Consider the following 26,010-nt stretch of genomic DNA (forward strand, 5'->3'; position numbering starts at 1 on the left):
TGCCACCATGCCTGGCTAATTTTTGTATTTTTAGTAGAGATGGGGTTTTGCCATGTTGGCCAGGCTGGTCTTGAACTCCTGACCTCAGGTGATCTGCTCGCCTCAGCCTATCAAAATGCTGGGATTACAGGTGTGATATTTTATTTTTTATTTTTTGAGACAGGGTCTTGGTCACACAGGCTGGAGTGCAGTAGTGCAATCATAGCTCACTGCAGCCTTGAACTCCTGGGCTCCAGCAGTCCTCCCATCCTCCCACCTCAGCATCGCGAGTAGCTGGGATCACAGGTGTGTGCCACCACACTCAGCTAATTTATTTTATTTTATTTAGAGACAAGGTCTTGTCATCTCGCTCAGGCTGGTCTGAAACTCCTGGGATCAATCAATCCCCCTATCTTCCCTTCGAAAGTACTGGGATTACAGGGATGAGCCACTGGGTCTGGCTGTTTGTATAAATTTAGGTGGCATTTGCATTTTTTAATGTGAACTCTCTGTTTATGTATCTTGCCCGCTTTCAATAGGTTTCTTGGTTTTTTTTTCCCTTAATTTTTAGACACTTTATATTTTAGGGATTTTAACTCTTTGTCTTCTGTGATATAAGTGGTAAATATTTTTCTTATTTTGTCATCTGTAGTTTTTGGTTGTGTATGGCTTATTTTGTGGCCATGCAAAAGGTTTTTGTTTTTTGGTTTGGTCATTTAACAAAATTCTCTTTTATGGCTTCTGGATCTTGAGCAATAGTTTGGAAAATTTACACCCTCCTAGGTCATGAGGGAACTCACCAGTGTTTTATTATCTGTGAGGCTGTGTTTTTTCATTTAGATCTTTGATATGTTTAGGATTTAATCTGGTATATGGGGTGGGAAATGCATTCAAGCTTCTTTGTTTTCACGTGGTCATCTAGTTGCTTCTACACTACTAAATTAAAACCTTTTCTAAAGTCCCTTCCTGAATTAGAAATTACTATATCATCATATGAATCTCCATCAGCAATTGCTTCTGTCTTTGGATTTTCTAACTTCTCTTGATCTGTCTGCTTATTCATGCATCAGTAACACATTTTAAAATATTGTTCTTATTTACTTTTTTTTTTTAGCCCCAACCATGGCAAGGACACATATTGTTTTATTGTTATTATATTATTTTTATTATTATTTTTTTTTTGATACGGAGTTTTGTTCTTGTCGCCAGGCTGGAGTGCAATGGTGCGAACTCGGCTCACTGCAACCTCTGCCTCCCGGGTTCAAGGGATTCTCCTGCCTCAGCCTCTCGAGTAGCTGGGATTACGGGTGCCCACCACGATGCCCAGTTAATTTTTGTATTTTTAGTAGAGATGGGGTTTCATCATGTTGGCCAGGATGGTCTTGAACTCCTGACCTCAGGTGATCCACCTGCCTCGGCCTCCCAAAGTGCTGGGATTATAGGCATGAGCCACCACGCCTGGCCACTTATATTGTTTTAAGTATTTGGTAGAGCTACTGCCTAAGTTGGTAGCAGCCACGGCTGCTACTTCTTCTTTCGAGCTCTGGGGCAAAAAAAGAAACACACACACACACACACACACACACACACCCTTGATGATATCTGTATTGGGATTGTGATAAATTTGTAAAACAAACTCAGAGGCAATTGAGTTCATGACGCTGGCAGCCTGCTTCTATCCTTGGAATTCTGGTGCCATCTAGTCGTCATTATGTGCAGCAACAATTTTCTGAATTTCAAAAAGAAAATCTGGGAGGTCAAAGCAGTAAACATTTATTGTCTCACACACTTTTTGTGGGTCAAGTATTTGAGAGCGGCTTATCCACGTGGTTCTGGTTCGAAGACACTGGCCTGGGGTCCAGTCATCAGAAGGGTTTAAAGGAACTGGAGAATGTCCTTCCAAGGGGGCTCACTCATACTCCTCTGGGTCCACTTGCTCTGGGGGAAGCTAGGCTACGTCATGGGGACCGTGGGGAGGGCCAGACGGTGAGCAAGTTAACGCAGAGAGTGAGGTGGAAGCTGTAATGCTAGATAATTTTAGACTTGCAGAAAAGTTCAGATAGTACAGAGAGGTCCCACATATCTCTCATCTCGCTCCCCCTATTGTTATTAGCATAGCACAATGATCAAAAATAGGAAATTAACATTGGTATCACAGTATCAACTAAACTACCAGTCTTATTTGAATGTTAACACTTTTTCTATCGATGTCCTTTTTTTTTGTTGTTCCAGGCTCCCATATTGCGTTCAGTTGTTGTGTCTCTTCTAGACAGGAAAATTTCCTCTGTATTTGCTTGTGTTTCATGACTTTGACACTTTGCTTTTTTAAGAGACAGGTCTCTTTCTGTTGCCCAGGCTGGAGTGCAGTGGTGTGATCATAGCTCACTGCAACCTTCAACTCCTGGACTCAGAGGATCCTCCTGCCTCAGCCTCCAGGACTATAGCCACATGCCATGATGCCCGGCTAATTTTTGTCAGGATGGGGTCTCACTGTGTTGCACATGCTGATCTTGAATTATTGGCCTCAAGCAGTCCTCCTGCCTCAACCTCTCAAAGCTTTGGGATTATAGGTGTGAGCCACCATGCCCAGCTGACTTTGACACTTTTGAATGGTACTGATCAGTTAGTTTATAGGATATTCCTCAATTTGGGCTTGTCTGACATTTTCTCGTGACTGGAATAAAGTTATGAGTTTTTGCCAAGAACACCACAGAAATGATGTTGTGTCCTTCTCAGTGCATGATATCAGGAGGCACCTGATGTCAGTGTATCTTATTGCTGGTGATGCTGACCTTGGTCACTTAAATTGCTGTGTGCTGCACATCTCCACTGTAAAGTTACTATCTTCCTTTTGGTAATTAAAAACTATCTTGAAGGAGATCTTTTGAGACTATACAAGTCTTTTTTCTTCTCAAACTTGTTTCCTCAAATTTTAGCATCCATTGGTGGATCTTGTCTGCAGCAGTTATTGCTGTGACATTTGACTAATGGTAATTTTTCATGTTCCTTTCTCCTTTTACATTTGTAAATTGTAAATCTACTGAAAGAACCATCCCTTCTCCTTATGTATTTATTTATTTATTTCAATCCATGCAGAAGTGTGATTTATTTATTTATTATTTTTTAGATGGAGTCTCACTCTGTCACCCAGGCTGGAGTGCAGTGTTGTAATCTCTGCTCACTGTAACCTCTGCCTCCTGGGTTCAGGCGATTCTCATGCCTCAGCCTCCCGAGTAGCTGGGATTACAGGTGTGTGACACCACACCTGGCTAATTTTTTTGTTTGTTTGTTTTAGTACAGACAGGGTTTCACTATGTTGGCCAGGCAGGTCTCAAACTCCTGAACTCAAGTGATCCACCCGCTTTGGCCTCCCAAAGTGCTGGGATTACAGGTGTGAGTCACTAGAAGTGCAGATATTTATTTTATTCTATGGATTAAAACCTGATATTGAGAGACTTACATTTTCGACAGTCTGCTGGGTATGAAATGGTATGCCATTGTGGGTTTTCCCCTTCTTTTTGTGGAGAACAGAGTCTCGCTATGTTGCCCAGGTGGGTCTTGAACTCCTGGGCTCAAGTGATCCTCCTACCTTGGCCTCCCTAAGTGTTGGGATTACTGGTGTGAGCCACTGTGCCGGGCCTCATTGTGTGTTAATTGGAAAATTCTGAATACTGATGAGGTTGGGCATCTTTGGCCTTTCCTACTGTGGCCTCTATGAAGTGCTTTTAAAAAATCCTGCTCTTGCCTCTCCAGGTCAGGATGTTAGGCTCACTGGACAGAGAAGAGTCTATTTTTTTGGGAAGTTGGCATGAAATACTTTAAGAACCTGTTAATATGGTAAATGCAACTTCTAGGCTTTGCATAACCATCTATATGCTGTTGAGGGCTGTTGCTATTTGAGTTCTCTGGAAGCAGACACTAAGATGCAGTTCGGGGTGCAAGAGACTTATTAGGGGTTGACGCCTGTGGAAGGGAGAGGGGAGCCAGGGTTGGGCAGATGGAGAATTTGAATTAGATGTGGCGCAACTTTGGCCATGGTCAACCCTGCAAGAGCTCCACAGCATAGATAGCTGCTGTGGTCTCAATGTGTCCCCCACAATTCGTGTGTTGGAACCTTAATCTCCAATCCAACAGTGTTGGGAGGTGGGACTTTTGGGGTGTGTTTAGGTCATGAAGGCTCCACCTTCATGAATGGATTAATGGTGTTATAAAAGGGCTTGATGAAGGGAGTTTATCCTTTTTTGCCCTCCATCTTCTACCACAGTGTTCCTCCCCTCCAGAGGACACAGTGTTTGAGGCACCATCTTGGAAGCACAGATAAGACCCTCATTAGACACTGAGTCTGCTAGCGCCTTGATCTTGGACTTCTCAGCCTCCAGAACCATGAGAAAATAAATGTCTGTTCTTTGTAAATTACTCAGTCTCAGGTATTCTGTTTTAGCTGTACAAATTGATGAAGAGAATAGCTTATTAGACTTGTTATCTGTTTGGCTCAAATTGCTGGGCCTTATATTCCTTACTGGGGATTTCCCCGGAAAGGTGTGCATTTGGGCAAGGCAGCTGTCTGCAATTGAGGCTGGTCCTGAAGGACTTGACAGCAGAAAGTTGTCTGCTGACAGCACTCCCAGTGGCTGAAGCAGCAAACCCTGCTTGGAAGAGGGATCTGGACAGGGTATCTCTGTATCCACCATTACTCCCGAACTTCTATCGGCACTGCAAACCTCTCCCCTGAATTCTGCACTTGAATGTTTAATGGGCTCTCAAGTTACTTGTATCCAAAGCTGAGATCCTGATCTTCCGTTCCAAACCTGTTTATCCCGCAGGCTTCCCCGTCTCAGTTAACAGCACCTGCATCTTTCCCTTTGCTTAGGGTGAAATCTTTGGAGTCATCTTTGACAGACTCCTCTCTTCTGTATGTCATGTCTGATATGTCAGCAAATCCCATTGGCTTTATCTGTGAAGTATTCCACATGCAAACACCTGGGCCAGGACACAGATCACCTCTTCCCTGGGATATTGCAATAGTTCTCTAACTGGACTCTCTGCTTCCATCCCTTCCCTGCGAAGTCATTCTCCTGTTGAAATGCAAATCAGATCCTGTTTCTCCTCTGCTTATTACTGGCAGTGGCTTCACAGTCACTACGAGTAAAACCTTCACAGCCGGCAGTGTGGCGTCTTCTCTCCTCTTTGACCTCTGCCTTGTCCTTACGTCTTCTCTCTCTTATAAGGACCCGGTGATTAGATTGGGCACACTGGATAATTCGGGATAATCTCTCCATCTCAAGATCCTTAATTTCGGCCAGTCCAGTGGCTCATGCCTGTAGTCCCAGCACTTTGGGAGGCCAAGGTGGGCAAATTGCTGAGCCCGGGAGTTCAAGGCTGCAGTCAACCAGGATGATACCATCACTGCACTTCAGCCCGGGTGACAAAGCAAGACTTTGTCTCAAAAAAAAAAAGAAATCCTTAGCTTCATATGTGCAACATCCCTCTTGCTATGTAAGGGAAACTGCAGTAGATAGGTTACCACTATCAAAATCTCTAAAACTGTAGATTAGTTTCATTGTGTTTGAGCTTTGTATAAATGGAATCACACAGTACATATACTCATTGTGCCTGATTCTATGGCTCAACATTATGTTCTGAAACTCATACATACTATTGCATGTAGTTGAAATTTTTAGTTTCTTTCTTTTTATTTATTTATTTTCAGACAGAGCTTTGCTCTTTTGCCTAGCTTGGAGTGCAGTGGTGCAATCTCACCTCACTTCAACCTCTGCCTCCCAGGTTCAAGTGATTCTCCTGCCTCAGACTCCCGAGTAACTGGGACTACAGGCATTCGCCATCATGCCCAGCTAATTTTGATACTTTTAGTAGAGATGGGGTTTCACTATGTTGGCCAGGCTGATCTCGAATTCCTAACCTTAGATGATCTGCCCGCCTCAGCCTTCCAAAGTGCTGGGATTACATGCATGAGCCACCATGCCCAGCCAGTTTTTATTTTCATATCACTATATTTTTCCACTGTATAAGTATGAGACAATTTAATCCTTCTAAAGTACATGTTCACTAGACTTGTTTCCAGATTTGGCTGTAAGGACAGTGCTGTCATAACAGCACTGTTTTTCTGTATGTCTTTGGGACACTTATGCACAAATTTTTTGAGAATACAGTTTTGTCTTTACCTCAGTTTTGTAATCTCTACTCTTTCCCATTGGTCTGTCTATCTCTGTGCCATTGCCACATTCTCTTAATTATAAAGGCTTTTAAGTAAGCCCTCCAGCTCTGTTCTTTTCTTCAGTTTCTCTTCAATGAACTTTTCTTCATTCTCTGATCTTTCCATTTCCATTTTGGAATCAGCCTATACATTTTCACAAACAGTCCTGCTGGAATTTTCACTGGGGTTGCATTTAATGTATATATCTATTTGGAAGGATTGATATTTTTTAAAAATTGAGTATTTCAATCTTTTTTTTTTTTTTTTTTTTTTGATTTGCCCAGGCTGGAGTGCAGTGGCACAATCTCAGCTCACTGCAACCTCCACCTCTTGGGTTCAAGCGATTCCTCAGCCTCCTGAGTAGCTAGGATTACAAGTGGCTGCCACAATGCCCATCTAATTTTTGTATTTTTAGTAGAGACATGGTTTCATCATGTTGGCCAGATTGGTCTCGAACTCTTGACCTCAGATGATCCACCCACCTTGGCCTCCCAAAATGCTGGGATTACAGGTGTGAGCCACAGCATCCAGCCAAATTGAGTATTTCAATCTATAAACAGTGTATCCCTTGCTGATTTAGGTCTTATTTAATTTTTTTCCAGGAACAATTTGTGTTTTGTTTTTGTTTTGAGACAAGGTCTTGCTGTGCTGCTCAGGCTAGAGTGCAGTGGCACGGCTCACTGCAGTCTCGATCTCCCAGGCTACAGGTGTGTGCCATCATGCCTGGCTAATTTTTATAAACTTTTTGGGGTTTCACCATGTTGCTGAGGCTGGTCTAGAATCCTGGGCTCAAGTGATCCTCCCATCTCAGCCTCCCAAAGTCTTTTTTTTTGAGACAGGGTCACACTCTGTCACCTAGGCTGGAGTACAGTGGCGTGATGATGGTTCACTGAAGCCTGACCTCCTGGGCCCAAGTGATCCTCCCAATTTAGCCTCCTGAGTAGCTGGGACTACAGGGGCACACCATCATGCCCAGCTAAATATTTTTTGTAGAGACATGGGTCTCACTATGTTACCCAAACTGGTCTTGAACCCCTGTCCTCAAGCAAGCCTCCCTCCTCAGCCTCTCGAAGTTCTAGGGTTACAGGCATGAGCCACTGGGCTGGGCTAGTGTAGAAGTTTTCTATACCATTTATTAGATTTTTTTCTAGACACTTGACATTTTAAATGGCACCACTTTAAAATTTTCATTTTATATTTCTTTGTTGGTAGTATTTAAAAATTACATAGAAATAATATTTCTTTTTTGTAGTTGTACTTTATATTTAAATCCAGTGACATTGCTAAATTATATAATACATTGCTGTAGATTCACTTTTATTTTCTATTTTTACCATGATGTCATCTGTGAGTAACAACAGGTTGTCTATTTTCATTCCATTGATATGCCTTTTATTCATATGTTTTGCTTTAATGCATTGAATGGAGCCTCAAATAAGGTGGTGAGAATGGGTATCCTTGCTTAATTCTGATCTCAGAAGAAGAGCTTTCAATTTTTCACTATTAATTATAATTCATCATTAATTATGATTTGCTAAAGTTCTTTGTAAATCTTATGATTAAAATGAACTTTTAAATCATTTTTAAAAATCTTATGATTTGCTAAAGTTCTTTTTAAAGTTCTTTAGCAAATCATATTAGATGATATTTATAAAAATAAGGAAGCTTTTTTTGTTCTTAGTTTGCTGTGTTTTAAGTGCTGACTTTTATCAACTGGTTTTTCTGAGTCTACCAAGATGATTGTATTTTCTGCTAATATAGTAGACTTATACTGATTTATTTCTAATGTTACTCTACCCTTGCATTTCTTAAATAAACCCTACTTGGTTGTGATATATTATACTTTTTGTATTTTTCTTGATTTGCTAGTATTTTGGCAAAGATTTTTGTATTTATGTTTATGAGATACAAATTTAAATATCCTTGTCAGGTTTTAATATCAGAATGACTGGACTTTTAGAATGAGTTGGGAAATGTTTCCATTTTTTTCTATTCTTTGGATGAGTTTGTCTAAGGTGGATGATATTTCTTAAATGTTTAGAAGGATTCATTAGTGAAGCAATTTAGACATGGAATTTTCTTTTGGGAGAATTAAAAAATACTAGAACTATTTTTTTTAATAGATTAAGGATAATTCAGAATTTCTATTTCTTCTCATGTCAATTTTTACAAGTTTTATTCCTCAAGAAAATTAGACATTTAACTAAATTGTCAAATGTCAAAAAGTTATTTATTGTTTTATCTTATTCTCTTTTATAATGTCTACAGAGTCTGTATTCAGACCTCATTTATCCTTTCTGATATTAGTAATTTCTTCTATCCCTCCCTCTCTCCCTCCCTTTCTTCCTTCCTTCCTTTTCCTCTCTCCCTCTTCCACTCCTCTCTTTCTCATACATTTTGCTAGAGGTTTTTAAATTATATATATATTTTAAAAGAACCAAATTCTGATATTGCATTATCTATTGTATATTTGTTTTATATTTTACTGACATCTGCTCTTATATGTGGTATTTCCTTTTATACATTCTTTGACTTGATTTGTTCTTTCTCCAGCTTCTTGTGATGGGAGTATCAGGTATTAGGGCAGTGCTAAACTCATTAGGTGAGTTTTGAAGCATTCCTTTCCCTTTAATTTTTTGGAAGAGTTTGAGAATAATTCATGTTAATTCTTTTTTAAATGTTTGATGGATTCAGCTGTGAAGCCATCTGGTCCTGGGATTCCCTTTGTTTGTAGGTGTTTGATTGCTGATTTGATCTCCATACTTGTTATTAGTCTATTCAGGCTCTATTTCTTCATTATTCGGTCGTGGCAGATTATATGTTTCTAGAAATTTATCTATTTTTTCTGTTAGCCAGTTTGTTAGCATATAATTGTTCATAGTTGTGTCTTCTAATCCTTTTGTTGGTGGCATTTCTTATAATGTCTACTCTTTTATTTGTGATTTTATTTTTTTGAGTTTTCTCTGTTTTTCTCCTTAGTCTAGCTAAAGATTTGTCGATTTTGACTTACAGAAAACCCAACTCTTAATTTTATTAACCTTTTTGTGGTCATGATTTCACTTATTTCTGCTCTGATCTTTAATGTTTCCTTCTTTATGCTAATTTTAGGTCTGGTATTTTTTTTGTTTTTTTTTTTTTCTCCCCATAGGCCTTGAGGTACATTGTTAGGTTACTTATTTGTGATATTTTTTCTTTTTTTAAAATGTAAGCATTTATACTATAAACTTCCCTCTCATAAGCACTTTTGCTGCATCCAATAACTTTTGGTATGCTGTGTTTCCATTTGTATTTCTCTCTCCCTCCCCCCACCCCTCTCTCTCTCTCTCTCTCTATATATATATATATATATATATACACACACACATATATATATTTTTGTTGTTGTTGTTGTTTGTTTGTTTGTTTTTGAGACAGCGTCTTGCTCTGTCACCTAGGCTGGAGTGTAGTGGTGCAGTGGCATGATCTTGGCTCATTGCAACATCCTCCTCCTGGGTTCAAGTGATTCTCGTGCCTCAGCCTCCCAAGTAGGTGGGACTATAGGCATGCAACACCACGTCCGGCAAATTTTTGTATTTTTAGTAGAGATGAGGTTTCACCATGTTGGCCAGGCTAGTTTCAAACTCCTGGCCTCAAGTGATCCAGCCACCTTGGCCTCCCAAAGTGCTGGGATTACAGGCATGAGCCACCGTGCCTGGCCATCTCAATATATATTCTGATTTCCCTTTTGGTTTCTTCTTTGACCCATTGGTTGTTCAGTAGTGTATGAGTTTCCACATATTTGTACATTTTCCAATTTTCCTTCTGTTGTTAATTTCTAGTTTTATTTCAGTGTTGTTGGAAAAGATACTTGACATGATTTCAATCTTCTTAAATTTTTTTAGACTTGTTTTGTGACCTAACGTGTGACCTATTCCAAAGAATGTTCCATGTGCACTTGAGAAGAATATGTATTCTGCTGCTGTTAGGTGAAATGTTCCATATGTGTTTATTATGTCTAATTTGGTGTCTACTGTTGTTAAAGTCCACTATTTTCTTATTGATTTTCTGTCTGTTTTATCTATCAATGGTTGAAAGTAGCGTATTGAAATCCTCTACTATTATTGTATTGTTATCTCTTTCCCTTTTCGGTTCTGTTAACATTTGCTTCATATATTTGGGTGCTCCATTGTTGGGCACATATATATTTATAATTATTATATCTTCTTATTGAATTGACCCCTTTATAACTATACAATAATGTTTCTTTATGTCTTGTGACAGTTTTTTTACTTAAAGTTTATTTAGTCTCATATAGGCATAGCTGCCCTTGTTCTCTGTTTTTTTGAGACAGAGTCTCGCTCTCTCACCCAGGCTGGAGCGCAGTGGCGCGATCTTGGCTCGCTGCAAGCTCTGCCTCCCGGGTTCACACCATTCTCCTGCCTCAGCCTCTCCGAGTAGCTGGGACTACAGGCGTCCGCCACCACGCCCAGCTAATTTTTTTGTACTTTTAGTAGAGACGGGGTTTCACCATGTTAGCAAGGATGGTCTCGATCTCCTGACCTCGTGATCCGCCCGCCTCGGCCTCCCAAAGTGCTGGGATTACAAGCGTGAGCCACCGCACCCGGCCGTTCTCTGTTTTTTTCAATTTCAATTAAAAAATATTAATAGACATGGGTGTTGCTATGTTGCCCAGGCTGACCTTGAACTCCTGAGCTCAAGCAATCCTCCCACATCAGACTCCTGAGTAGCTGGGACTACAGGAATATACCACTGCACCCATCAACCACTGGTGTCTTCTGGTTACCATTTCTGTGAAATATCTTTTCCAGTTCTTCACTTTCAGCCTATGTGTGTCCTTACAACTGAGTCTGTTGCAGGCAGAATATTATTGGATCTTGTTTTTTTTTAATCCATTCAACCACTGTATGTGTTTTGATTGGCAAATTTAATCCATTTACATTTGAAGTAATTATTCATTACTACTGCCATTTGTTAATTGTTTTCTATTTTGTAGTTCCTTTGTTCCATTTTTCTCCCTTGCTGTTTTCCTTTGTTATTTGATGATATTTTGTAGTGATATGCTTTGATTCCTTTCTCTTTGTCTTTTTTGGTATTTATTGTAGGTCTTTTTCTTTGTAGTTACTATAAGGATTACCTAAAACATCTTATAATTGTAGTAGCCTATTTTAAGCTGATAACAATTTAACTTCAACTGCATACAAAAATTCTACACTATTTGGCTGGGAGCACTGGCTCACGCATGTAATCCCAGCACTTTGGGAGGCTGAGGCGGATGGATCACCTGAGGTCGGGAGATCGAGACCATCCTGGCTAATGCAGTGAAACCCTGTCTCTACTAAAAATATAAAAAATTATCTGGGCGTGATGGTGGGCACCTGTGGTCCCAGCTACTTGGGAGGCTGAGGCAGGAGAATGGCATGAACCCAGGAGGTGGAGCTTGCAGTGAGCCGAGATTGCACCACTGCACTCCAGCCTGGGCGTCAGAGCGAGACTTTGTCTAAAAAAAAAAAAAAATTCTACACTCTTTCTTCTCTCCCCATATTTTACATTATTGATGTCATAATTTGTACCTTTTTTTTTTTTTGAGACAGAGTCTCACTCTGTCACCCAGACTGGAGTGCAGTGGCATGATCTCAGCTCACTGCAACCTCTGCCTCCAGGGTTCAAGTGATTCTCCTGCCTCAGCCTCCTGAGTAGCTGGGACTATAGGCAAATACCACCACGTCCAATTAATTTTTGTATTTTTAGTAGAGAAGGGATTTTACCATGTTGGCCAGGCTGGTCTTGAACTCTTGACCTCAAGTGATCTGCCCGACTCAGCCTCCCAAAGTATAATTTGTATCTTATATATATCATGTACCCATATACAAATTGTAGTTATAGTCATTTTTAATCCTTTTAGCTTTTTTTGTTTTGTTTTGTTTGGGACAGAGTCTCATTGTCACCCAGGCTAAGGTACACTGACACGAGCATAGCTCATCGCAGCCTCAAACTCCTGGGCTCAAGTTATCCTCCTGCCTCAGCCTCCTGAGTAGTTAGGACTACAGCTCTGCACCACCATGCCCAGCTAAATTTTTTTAAATTAAAAAATTTTGTTTTGTTTTGTAGAATTAAGGTGTCACTATGTTGCCCATGCTGGTCTCAACTCCTGGCCTCAAGCAATTCTCCCACATTGGCCTCTCAAAGTTTTGGAATTGCAGGTGTGAGCCACTGCACCTGGCCTGTCTTTTAACTTTTAAATGACCTGTCTTCAAGCTCATTAATTATTCTGCTTGATTGAGTCTGCTGTTCAGGCATTCTATGGAATTTTTCAATCTGTTACTGTGTTCTTTAGTTCCAGAATTTTTGTTTGCAAAAATTTTCTATGTTTTCTATCTCTTTTTTGAGCTTCTAATTTTGTTCCTATATCATTTTCCTGATTTTGTTTAGTGTTTATCTGTATTCTCTTGTTTGCTCACTGAGTTTCTTTAAAACTGTCATTTTGAATTTTTTGCCAGGCATTTTGTAGATGTTCATTTCTTTAGAGTTGGTTACTGATGGTTTATTTTGATTTGTGTTGGTGTCATTTTTTCTTAATTATTCATGATCTTTGTGAACTTGCTTTGGTGTTGAACATTTGAAGAAGTAGGGATCCCTTCTAGTCTTTACAGACTAGCTTTGGTAGTGAAAGCCCTTCATCAGAGATACTGGGTGAGCTCTATAGAGAAGTTTGTGGGGGGGATTACTGCTGAAGTTATCAGACATGCTGGTCTGGTGCCAGGGTCAACAAGTGGATAGGCCTGAGGACAGTGTCCATGGGAACCAGCCTGAAGTCTGGGTCCACAGAGGTTGACCTGGTGCTGGGGTGGTCTGGACATAGGCTCATAATATGCCTTGGTCCTGAGCTCATAAGGGTCAGCCTGCTTCCAGGATCTGCTTGGGTCCACTGGAGCATAGGGTCACAAGAACCAGCCTGGAGCTTGGGTCTGGTCTGGGGCACAGTTGGGTCTGGAGTCCACAGAGGTCAGTCTGAAGCTTGAGGCTGTGGGTGCTGTCCTAGGGATACAGAGGCCAGCCTGGAGCCTGTGTTTTTAGGTGTGGTTCTAAAGCTTTGGTCTCTAGGAGCTGGCCTGGCACTGGGGTCTCCTGGGCCAGGTCTGGATATTGGATGTGGTGGAGTGGTTTTGAACCCTGGGTTTGTTGGAGTGTAGGACCATGGGAGCCAGCTTAGAGACTGGAGCCACGGGGTCTGGGTAGGCTGACAGCCTGTATCCATGGGGGTTATCCTGGAGCTTGAGTCTATGGGTGCCAGCTTTGTGCCTGGAGCTGAGGCTGCCAACTTGGAGTTTGGGTCAAGGGGGCCAGCTGGTCATTGGGTTTCAGTGGAGTAGTCCTGCTGCCAGGGTCCACAGCAAAGTTGGTGTTCACTTTATTCATCCTCCAACATGGAGGATATCTCTCACCACACTATAATTTCTGGGCTTGGGAGAGTGATGGACTGGGTAATGCAAAACTGTCCTTCTTAGCCTTTTTAATATATCTTTTCCTGTTTCTGTGCTACAGCAAGGTGCTCTATTCTCTTACTTGGATACTTTAGCTCTTGTGAAAGTTTGTTCATGAGTAAACAGATGTTTAAATTGATGTGAGGGCTAAGTGCTGGAAAGTCCCATTCTCCAATCTTGCTGATATCACTCCTATTAAGATTTTCTATTTCTTCTTGAACCAGTGACAATTTGTGTAAAGAATTGTTCCTCATCACACACTGGGGCCTGTCGGGGGTGGGGGACTAGAGGAGGGATAGCATTAGGAGAAATACCTAATGTAGACGACAGGTTGATAGGTGCAGCAAACCACCGTGGCACATGTATACCTATGTAACAAACCTGCACATTCTGCACATGTATCCCAGAACCTAAAGTATAATAGTAAATAAATATTCCAAAAAAAGAATTGTTTCTTTCCATTTAGTTTATTTTGTTGGCATACAATTGTTTATAATATTCTTCTATAATTATTTTCATTTCTGTAAGGTTAGGAATGTCTCCACTTTCACCTCTGACTTTAGTAATTTGAGTCTTTACTATTTTTTTCTCAGTCAATCCAGCTAAGATTTTGCCACTTCTTTTGATCTTTTCAAAGAACCATTTTTAATTTTGTAATTTTTCTGTGTTATTTTTCTATTCTCTATTTAACTCCACTCTTATTTTATTTCCTTCCTTTCTTGTCTTTTCTTCTTATTATTATTATCTTTTTGCTATTTTTCATATTTTAATTCCTAAAGTTGTACAGTTAGGTTGTTGATTTGACATCTTTCTTCTTTTATATAGGCGTGTAGAGCTATAAATTTTTCTCTTAGTAGTAAGCATATCAGAAACTTTGGTAACGTGTTTTTATTTGTATTTATCTAAAATATTTTCTAAATTTTTGTATTCATTCTTTAATCCTTTGGTTGTTTAAGATTGTGTTGGTTTGGCACAAGACAAAGATGTCTTCTCTTACCACTCCTATTCAACATAGAAATTCAACTGAATTTCAGTTATCAGAACTTGCCAACATGAAGACAATGGGATTTAGTCCTACAAATTAAGAGAGAAACTGAATGAATTAAGTCATGAAATATCAGATGGCATACAGGATTTAATTTTGAAATTCTTCAATTTTACTTAGGAATTTCTTCAGCTATGGGAATAGTCTTTTGATGATGCTCCAATTTTTAACTGGATCAATTTGCAATTTGTGTCAGAATGGAGTGCAGTTGAGAAGCCTTATGTTACTGCAGCATCTAAATTTGGCTTAACATTCAAAGGAATCATAAATAGAACCAATATGTTTGCCTTGTAAAGATAATTATCAAAGAAATGTACCCTTCTTAGGGTACAAAAAAGAGATGGCAAAAAACGAGATGTACCTTGAAGGCAAGATATATTAACTACTAGAATATGAACTGTAATCTAATTTTTCCATATTCAATATTCACAATACTTGTGAGGATATCTTCCATTTCATTGGATATATTCTGAGACTTCTGGTTACCTTAGTATATACAGAGTATATATCTCAATTTCAAAAGTATGATGTTCAGAGAAGAGTCATTTGAAGGTAGCTATAATTTTGAGTTTATTAAACATAAAGTCCAACATTGAAGATTGCATAAAATTTTATCAAAATTTAAAAATAATAGACCACATTGAAAGAAAATACTTAAAAAGAATGGTGATATTGGTTAGGAAATTGATTAAAGTATCAGAATATACTTAAAATATAATTATTCTCCTCTTTATTCTAATGTTTAGTCAACATAAATAGCTTAAAAATTTTTTAACTTACTACAAAATTGTTATTTTGCTTTAATGTATATATGTTATTGTTTCACCCTTTAGAATATAACAGAATATTATAATTAATACAGGAATTTTTCAAACATTACATAATTTCAATTACCTTAGTATTCATACCTTTTCAAATTTGTACTACTTTGGACAATATATTATATACTCAGCTATTATTGATTTCTAATTTAATTTCATTTTTGTCAGAGAACATGCTTTGTATGACTCGAATCCTCTTACATTTATTGAGACTTGTTTTATGGCCCAGAATATGGCCTATACTGGTAAGTATACCCTGTCCACATAGATGAATTTTACTGTCATTAAGGAGAGTGTTCTCAAATATAAATGAGATCAAGTAAGTTGATATGTAGCTCAAATCTGCTATACCCTGTTGCTTTTCTGTGTTTGTTCTATCAATTACCAAGAGAGATATATTGAAATATCTGACTATAATTGTGGATCTGTCTCCTTTTCGATCTGACAGATTTTTCTTCCCATAGTTGGAAGCTTTGCTTTTAGGAGCAAAATTTATGTTTTTTTTTTTCTACTCTATGAGCTATCTCCTTTATCATTATTATGATATACCCTTCTTTATGCCTGGTAATAGTCTTTGTCCGGAGTCTACTTTGTTTTTAATAAAGCCACTCCAGCTTTCTTTTGACTAGTGTTAGGATGGTGTATATTTTTCCATCCTTTTACTCTTAACCTTTTAGTGCTTTTCATTTAACATATTACCTGTAGGTAGCACCCATTTGGGTCTGACTTTTTATTTATTTATTTAATTACCTTTTTTTAAATTATACTTTAAGTTCTAGGGTACATGTGCACAAAGTGCAGGTTTGTTGCATATGTATACATGTGCCATGTTGGTGTGCTGTACCCATTAACTCGTCATTTACATTAGGTATATCTTCTAATGCTATCCCTCCCCCTCCCCCCACCCCACGACAGGCCCCGGTGTGTGATGTTCCCAACCCTGTGTCCAAGTGTTCTCATTGTTCAATTCTCACCTATGACTGAGAACATGTGGTGTTTGGTTTTCTGTCCTTGCGATAGTTTGCTCAGAATGATGGTTTCCAGCTTCATCCACATCCCTACAAACGACATGAACTCACCCCTTTTTATGGCTGCATAGTATTCCATGGTGTATATGTGCCACATTTTCTTAATCCAGTCTATCATTGATGGACATTTGGGTCTGACTTTTTAAAAAATCCAATCTGACAATCTTTTTAAATTAAGGTGTTTAGACCATTTACATTTAATGTGATTATTGATATGGTTGAGTTAATCATCTTATTTGTTTTCTGTCACAATTCTGGAACGAAAAGATGTTTTGCTCTTTATTATTCCATGTTTCCTCCTTATGTAGCACAGGAAACTAGAAAAATGATTTTGAAAGTTCAATATTGTTAGACTACAACAGTGAAATCAGGCTCTTCCTAGGAAAAGCAAGCCCTTTTTTGCATTTGTTTATACTATTTTAACAAAGTGTTAATTATTCATCCTTCAAGATAAGGCAAGTAATTCTCTGTGTATTTTTATCCGTTTCCGTGTCGTCCTGAATCACATTTTTCTCTCCAGATAACAGGAACATTGCGTCGAAGAATCCAGGACATTTGATTCCACACTTCCTCTCCTAGTATATAACCAACCAGTTCTTTAGTTCGAGCTTTTCAAATTTATCCTAAGTCCCCTTCAAATAGCACAGAGAAGTGGAAGCCTGTCGCTGGGGTCTGAGACAAAGGAGTTAAAGCACCTACATGTTGACATAATTTTACTTTAAATTCTTCTTTCTTTAAAAGTTCTGCTTATTTGCATTCTCCATGGAGAGAAAAAGTAAGTTATACTGACGCTCCGAGAGGAAAACCCTCCTCTCAGATGGGGATCCTTGCCCATGGCAACAACCTGTGCACCCCGCGGGCTGGAACTCCCACGAATCCACTAGGCTCGGCTCCCTTAGGGGTCAGCCCCCATAGTATGCTGGGATCAACCTGAACGGATCACAGCTCAAGGCTTCTGAGGCTTTTTCTGTTCAGGACTGTATTTCCCAGCGGCCACCGCGCCAGTCCACTTCCGGTCTCCGGGGTCGACGACATAGTGGGGTAAGGTCTTCGCGTCTGAGGAAGAGATCGGTGGCTGCGGGAGGTCTCTGCGGATTGGGGCTCGAGCCTGACTGACCCGACAGTGCGGGTGGGCTAGAGGGAGGCGCTCAGAGTAGGAACTCCGGAGTGCAGACGGGATCTGCCGGATCCCCAGGCGTGCGTGTGCGCGGGTATCAGAGGAGGGGGATTGTGAGATCATGAGTGACGGAGGGGACTGTGTGAGTGTGTGCGTGAGGTTCTATGTACAGGCCCGGGAGGGCGTGTGGACGCAGCGCACTTTGCTGAGTGACACTGTGCCGGTTCCCCTAGGCTCCTGCTGCTTCCTCCCTCTTTCCCCCTCACAGCTGCGGGGACTGCAGCAGAGGAATGGCCCCAGTAGGGAGGTCAGATATTGAGCCGAGGATGAAGCTTTACACAAGAAAGTGCAGAAGTGCCCCCGAGTGTTCCCCAGGAGGGCAGCTACATGTTGAGAACCACAGCGTCCTCAGAGCTCTGTCCCCAGAAACCAGCTCCAAACTGGTTGTACTGGTTGAATCGATTCCTCTTCCTTTTACTTCCTTCCTATTTCGTGTGAAGTGAGGGAAATTGTGGCTACGGAGGGAGGGTGCTTTCAAATTTAGTCTGCGCTCCAAGAAATGCCTGGAGTCTCACGCTTGCCGTATCCTTCTCCAGTCGTATTATTATCCAAAAGAAGGACCTGGAGGAGGATGAGAGCGTTACTGCTGCACACCTAAAAGTCAAGGGTGAGTTTATGCTTTGTATTTGTTCAAGAAATGCGTTTTTGATTTTAGAATACTGAGATTCCCCTTAAATTTTCAGTGAATCTAGGGGGATATGCAAATTGATTCTTGCCCCCTCCTTCACCTTTCCACCTAATAGTCACAAAACAATTTGGCAAATCATTCACACCTTCCCGTGCGCTCTCTTTTTCGAAGCTGGTATAGAAATACACCTCCAGTAGTTAATATTAAAGCTCCATTTTAGACCCATATTTGGGAAGGAGGAGATTAGCGTTTAGGTGGAATCACACACCGGACATCAGTTGGTCTTTACAGACCTCATTTTCAAAACAGGGAAGAATGGAGATGGTTGGATGATCTCCATTAGTCTGTGAGGCATTCGGTAGTGGAAAAGTGACCGCACAGAAATTGGTATCAACAAGAGCCAGGATTTTTCCAGGGAGTCCATGGATGATATTTGTAATACTTGCCAGATCTCTCTGAGGTTTGGCAGCTCCAGTTGTGTTTTAGGCGTGTGTGTGTGTGTGTGTGTGTGTGTGGACTGTGAGAGGCAGTACGCTGTTGTGGTTAAAAATAGGGGAGTGGATCCGTAGTATCTGGGTTGGAATGTTGGTTCTGTCATTAGAACGAATTAATATCGTAAAGCCCCTTAGAGCAGTGCTAGGCATATAATAATGTTTAATATGTTTTAACTGTTGTTTTTAAGTCATTCCCCTTGACTCTCTATAGAACAGGAGCATTGGGAATATGTGATTCATTGTGACTGCTGCTTATATATTAAGAAAATGAGTGAGGGACTCAAATGATCTAGGACAGAAATTCTTTCTTTTTAAATCGACAGATATAATTGTATGTATTTATCATGTGCAACATGATGTTTTATGGTATGTATACATTGTGGACTGACTAAATCTAGCTAATTAACAATGCATTACCTCACATAGTTATCATTTTTGTGGTGAGAACACTTAATATCCACTCTCCTAGCATTTTTCAAGAACTACAGAATATTGTTATTAATTGTAGATACCATGTTGCGTAATAGATCTCTTGAACTTATTTCTGTTATCTTCCTGAATTTTTGTATCCTTTGACCAACATTTCCCCAGTCAACACTGCCCTCCTTCCTCCCTCACCCATATTACCCCAGATCTGTAAATACCATTCTACTCTCCACTTCTATGATATCAATTTTTTTAGATTCGGCTGAAGAGTGAGATCATGTGTCTTTCTGTGCTTGGCTTACTTCACTTAATATGATGTTCTCCAGGTTCATCCATGCTTTTGCAAATGACAGAATTTCCTGCTTTTTATGGCTAAATAGTATTCCCTTGTGTAAATATACCTGCATATATGCCACATTTTCTTTATCCATTCATTCATTGTTAGACACGTAGGTTGATGCCATATCTTGGTTATTGTGAATAGTGCTGCAATAAACATGGGTATGCTGATATCTCTTTGACATACGGATTTCATTTCCTTTGGAAATATATTCCAGTAGTGGGATGGCTGGATGATATGGTAGTTCTGTTTCTAATTTTTTGAGGAACCTCCCTACTGTTTTCCATAATGGCTGTGCCCATCTACATTCTCACCCACAGTGTGTAAGCATTCCCTTTTCTCTACATTCTTGCCAATACTTGTTAACATTTGTCTTTCCAGTAGCCACCCTAACAGGGATGAGGTAATATCTTATTGCGGGTTTAATTTTCATTTCCCTTATGATTAGTGATTTTGAGTATTTTTTCATAAACTGTTGGCCATTTATATGTCTTCTTTTGGGATGTGCCTGTTCAGGTCCTTTGCCCATCTTTTAATCAGGTTTTTTTTTGCTGTTGAGTTGTTTGACTTCTGCATATATTTTGGATCTTGATCTCTTATCATATATATGGTTGCGAATATTTTCTCTCATTCTACAAGATGTCTCTTCACTTTGTTGATTGTTTCCTTTTCTGTGCAGAAGCTTTTTAGCTTGATATAATTTAATTCGTTCATTTTTGCTTTTGTTACCTGTGCTTTTGAGGTCATATCCCAAAAAAAATCATTGCTCAGATCAGTTTCACAGAGCTTTCCCCCTATGTTTTCTTCTATTTGTTTCATAGTTTAGGATCTTACATTTAAGTCTTTAATCTGTTTAGAGTTGATTTTTGTATGATGGTTTGAGATAAGGGTCTAATTTCATTTTTCTGCTATGGATACCTACTTTTCACAACAGTATTTTTTGAAGATTCTCTCTTTTCCCCATTGTATGTTCTTGGTACCCTCCTCAAAACTCGGTTGGTTATAAATATATGGATTTATTCGGGCCTCTCTCTTCATTTCTTTGGTCTGTGTGTCTGTTTTTATGTCAGTACCCTGCTGTTTTGGTTACTATAGCTTTGTAGTATATATTGAAGTCAGATAGTTTGATGCTTCCAACTTTGTTCCTTTTGCTCAAGATTGCTTTGGCTATTTGGGTCTTTTGTGGTTCTATGCAAATTTTAGCATTTTTTGTCTTTTCCTATTTCTGTAAGGAATGTAGGACAGAAATTCTTAACCTGAGTTCCTGTGACTCCATTTATGGTCTCAGGGACCAAAAGCTCTTGAAATAAAATATTGAAGTATTACAGAAATTTATAAATGTGGGTTTTAGCGGGAGAAATAATGTATCATTTCATAAGATTATCAAAAAATTTATGTGACCCATGAGGTTTAGATCCATTGATCTAGATAGAATATTGGTTCTCAGCTGGGGTGATGTTTAGAAGCTTTTGGTTGTCATGCTGTCGGGGAGGGTGCTACTTAGATCTAATGGACAGAGGTCAGGAATACTGCTAAACATTGTGTTATGCACAGGATACCTCTCCCCACTCTCCCAACTAAGAATTATCCAGCACAATATGTCAGTAGTGCCTAGGGTGGGAAACTGTAGTCTAGAATCAAAAGACTGTGATATCTGGAATGACATTGTAAATGATCTTGTATAAACTAAGTGTCCTATAATACAGAAATCATTAAGCTAATCATAATAGACTCAAGTGATAGAGTATTATGCAGGTAATACAAGGATGTCTATAAGGAATTATGAAAAGAAAAATATTTGATATATCATTAAGCAATATTCATGCTATGAACAATAATACTCAAGAAAATGTTACATGGGGCGGGGTGCGGTGGCTCACACCTGTAATCCCAGCACTTTAGGAGGCTGAGACAGGCAGATCATTTGAGGTCAGGAGTTTGAGACCAGACTTGCCAACATGGTGAAACCTTGTCTCTACTAAAAATACAAAAACCAGCCGAGGGTGGTGGCGGCCGCCTGTAATCCCAGCTACTCAGGAGGCTGAGGCAGGAGAATTGTTTGAACCTGGGAGGCTGAGGTTGCAGTGAGCCAAGATCAGACCACAGCACTCCAGCCTGGGTGACAGAGTGAGACTCCACTCCTGCCCCCCAAAAAGAAATTGTTATATTGTATATGAATCCCATATACTAAGGTAGGGTTTTTGTATAAGAATTCTATAAGAATTCTATCTAAAGGCATTCTATAAGGATTATATCTAAAATAATACTTTAATTGGTTATTTGTTGAAGAAGGGAACCAAGCATGGTGGTGTATATTCCACAAATTTTCTCACATAGTTTGCAAATGCCACTTATCTGCATTGTGTTCATTCAAAGAAGAATCTTGATAATGAGAATATCTAATTATATTGGTGAGATACAGTTAAAGGATATTAGAACTAGCTGATGTTATTTGTTATAGTCACTTTAACCTCTTTTGTTGAATCTCATGACAGGCTCAGGTTTTTTTCCTGATAACTCTGTTTTTATTTTTTACTTCAAAAGTAGTAATAGACTATCATTAATGCATACAAGACATTGGTTGGGGACTTGTAGACAATTTTTTCTAGAGATTGCTCCAACATGCATAGAAAAACATAGACATCTTAGCATTGGTCAAGAATTGGAAAATAAAGGAAACAAACTCGTTAAGTAAAAACAACAGCTCATTGGAGTATCCTGATTTTTTCCCCCCCCAGTTCAAAGGGAGATATCTAAATAAAAAGTGTCTTTCATCTAATTTGGAGAAGTTTCCTCATAGGAAAGAAATGTGTATGTACATTTGTATAGGTCCATATATAGAGATGCATACACACACGTATGTGTGTGTGTATATATATATATATTTATATATATATATGTGTGTGTGTGTGTGTAAATATAACTATATATATATCCCAAGTTAATGCCTGGATGTAGTTACAATTTTTTTTTTTTTTATATGAAGGCTCTCTCTGTTGCCAGGCTGGAGTGCAGTGGTGCGATCTCAGCTTGCTGCAACCTCCGCCTCCTGGGTTCAAGCGATTCTCGTGCCTCAGCCTCCCGAGTAGCTGGGATTACAGGCATGCGCCACCAAACCCAGCTAATTTTTGTATTTTTAGTAGAGACGAGGTATCACCATGTTGGCCAGGGTGGTCTCGATCTCCTGACCTCGTGATCTGCCTGCCTCGGCCTCCCAAAGTGCTGGGATTACAGGTGTGAGCCACCGTGCCCGGCCATGAAGTGCTCTTAAGCAAAAAGAAGAAAACTGGAGCTACAATAGACAGAGGAGAACTCTTAACATATATATAAGTTTCTAAATTTTTTTCTATTAATGTCTGTTAGTCTTTTTATTAGTATTTCTATATACATATATTTTACAAATGTAATCATATTATCTATCCTGTTTTGTAACCTGATTTTTCTGTGAATCCTATATCTTGAACATTTAATATTTACTTTGTATTCTATTAAGTGGATGTTCTGAACTGTATTAACCAACTGGCTTTTGCTGAACTCAGAATGCTGAACACTGCCAGTGCAATTCTGTCTATATCCTTTCCAGTTCTCATGCCTTCCCCCACTGCACCCAATCCTGATTTCACAAAGAGGTTCTGGTTTTGATGATACGATCCCTTCTCAGCACTGAAAGGTGGGACTAGGGGAGGAGGATCTGCTAAGGGCAGGATCAGAGGTCCAGTCCTAGGCCAAGATAGGTATCACAAGAATGGAGGACTGGCTGGAAGCCACAACTTCAAGGCAGAAATGCCTGTGCTCGGCATTCATGCTTCTGCCGCAGGTTCCCTGGGATGCAGGCGAGAGCTTGGTTTCATCCCTACTCCACCTGTTCACTGCCAGTTTATTTGTGAGAGAATGTGTGTGGGGACAAGGGGAGTGATGGGAGGGGGTGGAAGTGTGTGTGTTAGCAGGAGTAGTTGAGAAATAGGAATGGAGGTTAAAATAGTTATTTGCTTTTGAGACACAGCTTTAATTATGGCCTTTGTTGTTGTTGTTGTTTTCCAGGGGAGAAGCCCGAGGAAGATTGACCAATTTTGTAATTCTAGAAACATGGTCCATGTAAGTTGGTGTTTCTCTCTTTTCCTTGAAATATGGTGACTTTCAGGTTAGGTGACTGTTGTTATTTAACCTGAAGCTTCTTACCTAGCATCCATGATCTTACACCCCAGTTTGTCCCATTACAGTGAAGGTTGGTGACAAAAAAAAAAAAAAAGTCAGTGCTCTTCCTATTTGTACTGCTGTTTCCTACTGGCTTTGATGTTTTCTTTGAAAAAGTTATTCAGTCTATGCTCTGTGCTCAGACCTTGGTCAGGAAGAATATTGGAACAGTGGAGGAATCAGTCCCCACAGGGAAACAGGGTCTTATGGGTTTGATAAGTTACAGATGATTGACCATACTTGGGAACACTTTGAAACTTCACAGACTAGAGCTTTCCAGGTAGCTAAGGTAGAATTCCATAGTGAGTGGCCTCAGTCTGCAAGTGTGACAAGGTGATCTGCTTTATGAGGCTTTTAGGAAAATGATCGGTGAGGACAGTGGGCAGTAACAGGGAGCAGATAATTCAGGGCATGAATGATAGGTGATTACAGATTCTCTGGCTGGACGTGGTGGCTCACGCATGCAATCCCAGCACTTTGGGAGGCCAAGGCGGGTGGTGGATCACTTGAGGTCAGGAGTTTGAGACCAGCCTGGCCAACATGGTGAAACCCCATCTCTTCTAAAAAAAAAAAAAAAAATTAGCCTGTTGTGGTGGTGCGCACCTGTAATCCCAGCTACACAGGAGGCTGAGGCAGGAGAATCACTTGAACCTGGGAGGTGGAGGTTTCAGTGAGCCACAATCGTGCCACTGCACTCCAGCCTGGGTAACAGAGTGAAACTCTGTCTCAGAAAAAAAAAAAAAAAATTATCAGAATTGGGGAAATCCTTAGAGGCCCTGGCCATCCTCAACGTATAAATAGAAAAAAATGAATAAATCTAATATATCAGTTGTATTGACTTTCATGCAGCTTATAAAAATCATTTGTCATGACAAGAAAAAATACTTTTGCTATCATCTCATACCATAATGAACTTGAGGATTAAGAACATTCTTCAATTGTACGCCACCTTTTTTTTTTTTCTCTGAGACAGTCTTGCTCTGTGGCCCAGGCTGGAGTGCAGTGGCGTGATCACAGTTCACTATAGCCTTGAACTCCTGGGCTCAAGCGATACTCCTACCTCAGCCTCCCGAGTAGCTGGGACTACAGGTACGTGATACCACACACAGTTACTTATTTAATTTTTGCAGAGACGGGATATCGTTATGTTGCCCAGGCTGGTCTCAAATTTCTAGGCTCAAGCAATCCTCCTATCTCTGTTTCCCAAAGTGCTGGGACTATAGGCATGAGCCACCATACTCAGCCAGCAGGAGGCTGCTTGAAGAATGTGCAGGCACTCTCTGAATTTCCATATTGCTTTTTTCTTACAGTACACTCCTTCACTTCCTCTCCTTTCATCTTGAAACAGCTTTCTTCGATTTCACCATAATACATGTGTTTGTGGTTTCAGGGATCAGTGACATTCAGGGATGTGGCCATCGACTTCTCTCAGGAGGAGTGGGAGTGCCTGCAGCCTGCTCAGAGGACCTTGTATAGGGATGTGATGTTGGAGAACTACAGCCACCTGATCTCACTGGGTAAGGTCATTGGTCCCAGCTATTTTTATATCTGTTTTCTGGAATATCAGCTTTCTTCACCGTGAATTTCAGGGCTATCTTTTAAGAGGTGGCTGAATTCCTTCTTCTTGTTCCCAAAGGAATGGATTAAGATTTGTTGGGTTGAAAACAGGCACCTCCCTGGAGCCCCTGCATCTTGCCTACTCCACAGTGGCCTCCTTCGTTACGCTGGTCCTCTCTGTAATTGCCTGTCTCTTCATGACCGTGGGGCTGAATTTGAAATCTTGTACATTCATTGAAAGATACTGTCTAAGAACCAGGTTTCTTGTTATGTTTGATCTCAGATTTACTGTAGATTTTCTGTTTGTTGGTTTGTTTTTGTTTTTCTAACCCACCTGTAAGGAGAAGAGTGTCTTGAATTTTTCTATCAGAGAAACCTCTGTGATCACTGGGAGGTTGAGGCTGCAGTGAGCTGTACCCATCACTGCACTCCAGCCTGGGCAATAGACCGAGACCCTGTCTCAAAACCAAAAACAAACAAACAAAAATGTCTGTTATTTACATATACTGATTGGGTTGACAGAAATTCATTTAATACTAAAGTGAATGCATTTCATTTTCTTCAATAAACATTCTGTTGTTTTGTAGTTGAAAGTTTCAGACCACTGAGTTTATATATTTTCATTG

General features: G+C 39.9%; 1 protein-coding gene across 3 annotated transcripts in view; it reads left to right on the forward strand.

Annotated features, from left to right (window-relative positions):
- Positions 1 to 26,010, forward strand: part of ZNF780A (zinc finger protein 780A) — a 41,699-nt gene that overhangs the window by 2,396 nt on the left and 13,293 nt on the right. The window contains exons 1-4 of one of the 3 annotated variants that reach the window (XM_063621113.1): positions 17,616 to 18,352; positions 23,675 to 23,728; positions 24,801 to 24,916; positions 25,218 to 25,344. In XM_063621113.1, the coding sequence (XP_063477183.1) occupies positions 25,311 to 25,344 (34 nt within the window). In that variant the 5' untranslated portion in view covers positions 17,616 to 18,352; positions 23,675 to 23,728; positions 24,801 to 24,916; positions 25,218 to 25,310. The other 2 variants (XM_063621114.1, XM_063621112.1) reach the window with 2 other exon arrangements.

This window comes from Symphalangus syndactylus, chromosome 17 (assembly GCF_028878055.3).
Source record: "Symphalangus syndactylus isolate Jambi chromosome 17, NHGRI_mSymSyn1-v2.1_pri, whole genome shotgun sequence".
NCBI lineage: Eukaryota > Metazoa > Chordata > Mammalia > Primates > Hylobatidae > Symphalangus > Symphalangus syndactylus.